This window comes from Schistocerca serialis, unplaced genomic scaffold, assembly GCF_023864345.2.
Source record: "Schistocerca serialis cubense isolate TAMUIC-IGC-003099 unplaced genomic scaffold, iqSchSeri2.2 HiC_scaffold_1297, whole genome shotgun sequence".
NCBI lineage: Eukaryota > Metazoa > Arthropoda > Insecta > Orthoptera > Acrididae > Schistocerca > Schistocerca serialis.
In genome coordinates this window covers 240,887-249,683 of record NW_026047510.1, presented here as the reverse complement: position 1 = coordinate 249,683, position 8,797 = coordinate 240,887, and the positions used below count along the sequence as shown (strand labels likewise).

General features: G+C 56.1%; 1 protein-coding gene across 1 annotated transcript; it reads left to right on the top strand.

Annotated features, from left to right (window-relative positions):
- Positions 1–6,821: 6,821 nt before the first annotated feature.
- On the top strand, positions 6,822–8,303 carry LOC126439241 (activating signal cointegrator 1 complex subunit 2 homolog). The gene is made up of 2 exons (XM_050090555.1): positions 6,822–7,238; positions 7,884–8,303. The coding sequence occupies exons 1-2, from the start codon at positions 6,822–6,824 to the stop codon at positions 8,301–8,303; spliced, it is 837 nt and encodes a 278-aa protein (XP_049946512.1).
- The last annotated feature ends 494 nt before the right edge of the window (positions 8,304–8,797 follow it).

The window sequence follows — 8,797 nt, the reverse complement described above, 5'->3', positions numbered from 1 at the left end:
AGGTGTTAGTGGACATGTTTTACCAGTGGGGGGAAATGGATCGTCGATAGTTGCCGTCACTCTGTCACGGTCGAGATGACGCACCCTCCGTACAGAAAGGTGTCGAGAAAGTGAGTGAGTGTGTGTGTGTGTGTGTGTGTGTGTGTGTGTGTGCGCGCGCGTCCGTGAATTGGCAGTGTTTGGAGGTGGGCGTGCCCTGCATGTGGCCCGGAAGGCTGTTCGTTTGGCGGTAGTGTTGTGTGGACAGGGGAGGGGCATGCGTAACGCTGCTGGCATGGCATTTCGGGAGATGGGAGGGGGCAAACGAGGAAACGAGGAGCGGCGGCCAAAGACGGGACGGGGAGGGGCGCGGTGTGGGTGGCTTGCGCCTGTGCTCGGCGTTGTGGTTTGTGCAAAAGAGGAGGAGAAAAACAATGAGTTGCCAGGGAGGGGAGCGGTGTTGTGTTGTGGTTGTCGTGGTGTAGCCGCAGACGCGGCTGTCAGTGAACGTGGCGAGACGGACGGATGCGCGGAGGGGCGGGGGCGGCGCATTTCGCCGGTGCCGTGCCGTGCCGTGCCATGCCTGAAAGCCGCGTGGTCGCTGTGTTGTTGGTGGCGTGGGGGCGAGGAGAGTACCGTACGGGTGTGCTTGTGCGCCGGAAATGGCACACTGCGCCTGCCCGTCTTGGAGGCTGATGGCTGTGGTGTGGAAATGGGGCGCGGTGATGTTGAAGCAGAAAAGAAACCAAGAAAACGGAAGGCGTGATGCGGCGGTGGTGGTGAGAGCGGGAAAAACAAAACAAAAAAAAACAACAAAAAAAAAAAAGAAGGAAAAACAACAAGAAACAAAAAAGAAAACAAAAAGTCTATCAATATTAAAATGTAAATGGAAATGGAAATGGACCCAGGTATAACCTCCCTGCACAAATAGCAGAGAGTCCGATGGTAATAAAAATGTGCCAGAATGTTAACGTCCCTACAAAAGAAACCCAACGATAATATTAATGAAAGAATGAACCGTATGTAACATTGCAACAGACACAATGAAACCTGATAAATTGTATAAGGGCAGCAGCGTTGACCTTTGGCCCTGTATTCAGAATAAAAAGAGCCAAAGATCGTTACCCCAATGAAAAAGACACTGAAACACGTATGTAACATAGCAGCGATGGCGAGACATTGTAGCATCTGTGACCAGAGAGTTTGCGCTGGACTGCGCGAGTGTTGCGAGCGGTTCTCAGTCAGTCAGTCAGTCGTTGCGAGTCTGTAGCTCTGTGTAGTTGAGGGCTGTACTCTGTCAGTAGTCGTCGCGTGCAGTACGCTAATAGTCGTCATGCAGAGCGGTCGGTCAGTAGTAGGAGCCGAGTGCGGTTGTGTGATGTAGGCGGTTGGCAACACTGGTCAAGATGGTGCATAAGGTATACTGTTAATTAATATAACCATTAGATAATGAAACATTTTATTTATTGTAATTATTCTCCAACAAGTTCCCCAATAATAATGTTTATTTCAAAAGCATTTTTCAAACATTTAATTTTTTATTGAACTAAAGAGTTCGTTGCACTTCACATTTCATTCCACTTCTTTGAAGAAAAATTTCACTAAAATCACAAAAAAAAGAGAATATTATTATTATTTGCAATGCAGTTCCTCCAAGCGCTGCGCAACAACAAGAGCAGAAATGTGACATCCATTTATTCGGAGGTAAGACTTTAATTCTGATTGTTTTGCACAGGGCCAAAGACCGATATTTCGGTGTAATTGAAGTTTCTTGTCACTGAACGGACTTTAAATGTTGTGAAGAATTTATATTTGAGGCAGATTGCGAATTTCACATTTTTGTTGCCATTTTCAATACCTCTCATTGTGGGCGAGGTTACAATTAGCGCAATGTCCATTAGCATCCGTAAATAACATTGTCCATTATTTTAAAATTTGCGGGGAGGTTGCAACACACACAAAAAAAAAAAAAATTGCATTTATATCCGCTCCTCAATTGTAGATACCCCTTACACAGCTGTGTGCAATGAATGAGTGCTGGCTGGTAATTAATTGCACTCCTTGGAGGGAAATGCCATAGGAAGTAGTCTTTAAAAAGTGAATGTTTTTCGTTAAAAGACAAAAGGTACGTTAGAAAAAAGTAATAGTGGGGCTTTTGTTGTTGAACAAAATAAGTACAATGAACATACGTTATCAGATTTGCGCAATGCAGCTTCACACTACCTTTTGATTATAACACAATATACTATACATCGTCCCGAACCGTGGCCAGAGTCGCGAGACGAGCAGAGCACGCCGCCGACGCCCGCTCAGTACAACCGTCCACCCGCTACTACTGTCGACCGACTACTACCTCTCCCGACTCGCGCTACAATATATATATAACAACTGTTCCTGGCGACCCGGTGCGTGCCACTACTGTCGTCTGGCGCGGTCCAAGCGCCGACTAGCAACGATAAATAACTCTCTGGTCAGACAGAGATGCTGTCATGCCTCGCCATCGCTCTGGTAATGAATACATACGTGTTGCAGCGTGCGTACCACCGGAACACGCAGTGGCGGAGCCAAAGACTGTGTTGTCGAGGTCGAGTGCGAGCGGGAAGAGAGGCAGCGTCGGCACGGAGATGCAAGCGAGCGCGAGACGCACGGGGGCTGCGGCGTGGCGCGTTTGCGGTCGGCGCCTTTGGTGGCAACGGCCGGGACAAGCAGCGGTGTATGGTGTGGTGCGGGGCGGACAGGGGCGGCGGTGGACGGGGAGGAGGCGGCGCGACGACGGCATGGGGGCGAAAACGGGACGGGGGACGGCGGATGCTGAGAGGCGTCACGCGCGGACAGGACACAGACACAGAGACACACAGATTGGAAAGGGAGGGTGCGCGGTAGTAGTTGGGAATGTGCGTACCGTGCGGGATGGGAGTGGGCGAGGAACACGGTCGTGGCCCCCTGTTTTGGGTGCGTGTGATGACGTCGGTGTGTTGTGGGAAGGGAAGGTGCTGTGGCGGCGGCGCGTAATGGGCGTAGGCCGAAAAGAGAAAGGAACGTGGGCAGTGTGTTGGCAAGCGTCGGTTCGACTGCGACGTTGATGGGCAGGGCAGGGCAGGGCAGGGCAGGGCAGGGCAGGGCAGGGCAGGGCAAGGTTAATGGTGGTAGGAGTAGGCGTGTGGGCGCAAAAAATCTGCCGCTGCAGGCGGTGCCGTAACCGCCATGGCGGGAAGGAGAGAGGGCCAAAGAAAGAAAGAAAGAAAGAAAGAAAGAAGAAAACAAAAAAAAAAAAAAAAAAGGAGGCGGGGGCGAAAGTGGAGAGGCGGTGGTGTGAGAAGGGCGGGGGCGGAAGGAAGGCAGGAAGGACAAGAGGCGAGGCGAGGCGACGGCTTGCTTTGTGTATCGGTCGGTCTCTGGCTATGCTTCGTTTTCTGCAGCAGGGTCGGTGCGCGGCGTGGCTCGCGGCAGTGGGAACGCCTGGTGGCTGGACGGCCAGCAATGCGGTTGGATGGGCGGCCACAGCACCGCACCTGTGCCCGAGGAGGAGACGCTGGCGGCGGGCCCTGAGGTGAGGCCGGCTCGGCTGGGGCTGTGGATGTGTAGGTGTGCGCCGCTGCTGCAACAACGAGTAAAACGCGAGAAGAAGGGATGGCGGTAGAGAGGAAAAAAAAAAAAAAAAAAGGTCGTGTTGTGTTGATGCGCAGGCAGACGCGTACAGAGGGACGAGCCCGGTCTGCAGCAGGGTGTGGCCGTGCCGAGTGCAGAGCAGCGGCGGCTCGGTTCGGTTCGGTTCGGCCCGGCCCGGCGGGCCGCGCTGTTGTCGCGGACGTGAGCGCCCCCTGGCGGGTGGCCGGAGGCGGCGCGGCGTGTTGGACGTGTGGCTGGTGGCAGTGCACAATTTGCGAGTGGCTGGCGGTGTGGTGTGGCGGTTGGCGCGTCGGGCGGCGGAGAGAGAGAGGGAGGAGAGGTATGTGTTGCGGGCGCCCTTTGCTGCGCTGCGTCGTTGCGTGTGCCGTACAGGGCGGGCGCTTGTCGACTGTGTGGGCGGTGTGGCGAATTGGCGTGAAACGGCTGCCGAGAGGTGTGTGGTAGCGAGCCGGTCGTTGTCAGTGCGACGGGGAATGTGCGTGCGTTTGGCGGTTTCGGTGTGCTTTTTGCGGCGTGAGAGTGGGAATTAGTGGGGCCGGCTGTTGTGTTGGTTCCTTGTGTCTTGTGTCGCGTAGCTTGATGGCAACGTGGAAGGACGCCGGTTTCGTTTCGAGCCTTGCGTGTGGTTGTCGACGTTGACTGGTTGGCGTGTGCCGATGCACGTGCATGTGTGGGTCGCGAGTGCGTTTTTGGCTGGCTGTGTGTGTGTGTGTGTGTGTGTGTGTGTGTGTGTGTTTTGGGGGGGAAGGGGGAGGCGGTGGTGAAAGTGCAGTCGTTGCCACGGGCGTCGTCGGGTGGGGCTGGGGCTGTGCGTCGTGGCGGAAAGGTGGTAGGTTGCGGGAAGCGAGCCCGTCGTTGACGGTGTCGCGTGAGTTGTGAATCGAGCGGGGCGCGGGGCGCGGGACAGGAGCAGCGTGCCGCTGCGTCGTGGTCGTCAGCAGAGGCTGTGCGTGTGCTTGTCCTTTTTTGTGGGCGGTTCGTGCGAGGCGTTTTTGTTTTGTGTTGCCCTGCCCTAGTTGTTAGTTTATTTTGTTTGTGTTTGTTATTTTGAGACGACGACTGGTTGGTGGCGTGCGCGCGAAGTGGCGGTGTGCGCTTCCCGTGTCGTTTGTGTTGTTTTGTTTTTTTTTGCACTGGGCCCCGGGGGGTGGGTGGGTGGGTGCGTGTGTGTCGATTGCCGGCTGGCGAAAGGTGCGCCATCGGCGGGGTGGGTCGCCGGCACAAGTAGAGGCGGCGGCGTTGTTGCTGTTGTTGTGTGGTGTTTGTTTTGTTCGGCTGTGTCGGCGAGCTGTGTTGCGGTGCGTGTGAACGGTGGTGCAAAAGTGCTGGCGTTGGGGCTGCGACTGCGACTGCGACTGCGACGGCGGCGAGCCGCGGGCGCGCATGATAGTGATGTTGTGAACAGCGGCTGTGTACGGTAGTGGTGTTGTTGTAGCACGACGTGCATCCGGGCCGGCGCGGAAAGCGCAGTTGCGGGCGGTTGCCCTTCGGTGCCAGCCATGTCGCGTGAGCGGCGGGTTGCTCTGGTGTCGACACGTGGTGCTCTGGGTTGTTGTGTGGTGCCCTTTGGCCGGTGGGGGTGGTTCGCGTGTGTCTCGTTCGCGCTCGGTATCTGGTCGTGGTCGTGCTGCTCCCCCGTCTGTCGGCGGTTTTCGACGTCGTCTGTACGTTTTTGTTCGTTTGCGGCGTGCCTGCCGACGTCGTCCCGTCGCGACCTTTCAACCGAAAGTGTGGCGCCCGAAGGTGAACGAACGTAACCCTGACCTCGGCGCTTTACGCTGAGCCGAGCGAACCGAACCTAACCTGTGGTGTGGCGAGGTGAGCTCAGCCTGTGAGCCCCTAACGTCTACGTACGGTAAGCTGTCCGGCTCACGCCTCACGTTTGAACGCTTTTTTAACCTACGTTTGACGCTTCTTAACCTAGCACTGACCCCTTAACCTAACGTGTAACCTAACCTAACCTAACCTAACCTAACCTAGCCTCTGACGCCTGACGTGTTTGAATGCTTAACCTAAGTTTGACGCTTAACCTAACCCAAGTCCCCTTAACCTAACCCACGTCCACCTAACCTAACCTAACCTAGACGTGTAAACGTAATGTGTAACGCGTAACGTGTAAGGTCGGCTGGCGTGTGTGCTGACGGCAGATTGGGTTGGTCTGTAGATTCGGATTGCGGTTTGCCTCGGTCGAGGGGTTGGGTCGGAAGCGGCGAGGGGCGGCGGCGCCTGTTGCGCAGGCGGCGTCCGTTTGCGGCGGGCAATTGTTGAGAAACGGCTGTGAATGTTGGCGGGCGAGAGGAGGAGGACGGCGCGCGATGTGGCCCGACGGCTGCGGGCCGATCGGGAAACGGCGGGAGGGCGACGGAAGGCGATGGGGCGGCGGAGGCGCGTTTGCACGGCCGTCATCGCCGCACGCCTCGGCTTGTGTGGCTGTGGCGCCGGCCGCGCTGGCCGGGCTGCCGCGGCGACGGTGTGGGAGTTTTGCCGAAGGTTTGGCCATTGTGGCGGGTCGTCGGCTGGGGCTGTGGGGGCGGCATTTGGGCGGGGGCGGCGATTCTCGGCGGGCCGACCCAGGCTGTAGCGCGCGGTAGCTGCAGTTTGGCCGTGGTTTGCGGCGCTGCCGTGGCGACTGGTTGGCGACTGTGGTGTGGCTGTGTGTAGCCCCATCCTCGGTGGTTTGAAAGGCGCGGGCGGTTGTGGCGCAGGTTTGGGGCTGCTCCGCACAGGCTGTCGGACGTTGGGCGGTAGCAAGCGCGGGAGGCGCGGCGCGGCGGCGCGCAGAGTGGCGGCCGCTCTCTCGGCCGTCCGCGCCCGCCCGCGACACTGGCTGGGCCCTTGTGATTCTCTGCAAGAAAGGGTTGGAGTCCCTTAGCGATCGTAGTGCGTGTGGAAGCCTTGTGCGACTCGCCGCTATCGAGAGCTACCAAAACTCTGCGATTCACTTGCTTCTTAGCGAGTACTAAGCAATTTGTCGTGTTACAGGACCGACATAGAGTGTAGGCAAGATAGTGCGGACTAGCCGCACTTGTAGGATGAACAGAGTAGGGGACGACGAGGAGCCAGGGCCCCACCCGCGTGTGGCAAGCCCGCGTTCCTCTAGGCCAGAACAGACACACAGGGCTGAGGTAGAACTCGCGAGCAGGACCACTCAGGGCGCTCGACCGCGACACCCCGCCCCACCGGCCCCCACGCCTGAAGACTTATGCACTGCGATGATTCAAGAGAAACTGGAACAACTCCGCCGCGACCGCGACGCACGAGTAAAGGAACTCGCAAGACGGCGGGAGCAGGACGGCCCCACCACCAGTGGCAACTCATCTTCTGACGACTGCCGAACGAAGAGTCACAATCCGACGGAACAACACAATGCCATGGACTATCAGGACGAATCCAGCGACTCTGATGCACCATTCCAGGAAGTCAGACGCCGCCGGAAAGGCACCAAACGCAGGAAAGCCGAAGAAAATACCCCCATGCAGACGGAACAACGAGCTGTACCCACCACCAACTACTACGCACCGCTACAGCAACAGGACCCAGCAATGGAAGACCAACACCAGCCTCAGCCTAACGACACAAATACTCCGGACGCCACAGCTCCGCCGCCGCCGAAACCGAGAATACCACCTGTGACAATCAACTACACCGGAAAATACCTGGAACTAAACGCTCAATTAAAGCAGAAGATCAGCGGACCACTCAAGGCGATCTACAAAAATAATCAGATCAAATACCACTTTGAAACGCTGGCAGACCAACGAGCAGCACTGGACTACCTCCATTCCATCAACATGCCCTATTTCACCCACCAAGCAGCAGAAGACAGAGAACTCCAAGTGGTCCTAAAGAATATCCCAGAGGAAATTACCGAAGACGAACTCGCCGCCGAACTTCGCCACATGCAATTCACAGTCACGAACGTACACCAGTTCAAGAAACGAGACCTGACCTCCAAGAAACTGATTCCACAGTCGGCTTACTGTGTATCTCTGCCACATGGACAGAAAAGCCGCACCATCTACGACATACAATACCTCTTCCATACCAGAATTAAGGTGGAAGACTACAAGCCACTTGATGGGCCTGCCCAGTGCAAGAAATGCCTCAAATTCAACCACACTGGCCGGTACTGTCAGATGCCGGTCAGGTGTGTACGCTGTGGCGGCCACCACCACGCAAAGGATTGTACCAAGCCACGAACAGAACCACCCATCTGCGCAAACTGTCGCCAAGAAGGCCACCCTGGGACTTGGCGTGGTTGCCCTGAATTTCAGAAGGCGATACACGCCTACCAACTGCGACCTCCACCATCCAAGGAGCCCCAACAACCACCACAGCCGTCGTTTGCGGCGACTCCGAAGGACTTCCCATCTCTCCGAACACCCTGGACGGCTGCATCGTCGTTATTTCAAACACCAACCCAGCAAGAACCAACTCGACCGAAAAACACGGCGCGCCAACGACTGCACGATCTTCGCCAGCAACAACAGCAGCAACGATCCACGGACAACGCCCTCGGACTGTCCGATATCATCGCCGCGCTATCTAACATGGGCTCCATCATCAACTTACTAAAAACCAAGAACTTCTTTGCCATCTTAGCAGATACAGCTCGCAAATTCAACGACGCACCGGATCTGTTATCCAAACTACTCACTCTACTGGAAGGAATCATGGCCTTTTTCACCGACTAACATGGATCAAGAGCGGCATCAACACAGAAACCTTACATTCTGCTTTTTTAACGCCAACGGCGTCGCTCCCAAGAAAGTAGAACTCACCGACTTCGTCGAACACCACAAAATTGATGTGCTACTATTGTCCGAAACGCATCTGCGACCCACCCAAACCTTCAACATTCGCAACATGGTGGGATACCGCACTGACCGCCACAATCGGCGCGGTGGAGGTACAGCAATCTACCTGCGATCTTCCCTCACTCACTCTCTCGAAACCTTGCCTGCCATGACGAGTCTTGAAGCCACAGCAGTCACGATCGCCACCATACACGGGAAGCTCACGTTCGTCGCAGCCTACTTGAGCCCTGGCGCAGCCTTCACAGATGAAGACTTTATCTCCATCTTTGATCGATACGACAGAGTCCTCCTTTGTGGGGATCTTAATGCGAAGCATGTAGCATGGAACTCGCGGCAGACGAACGCCAAAGGCACCCGTCTCTACGAACTTG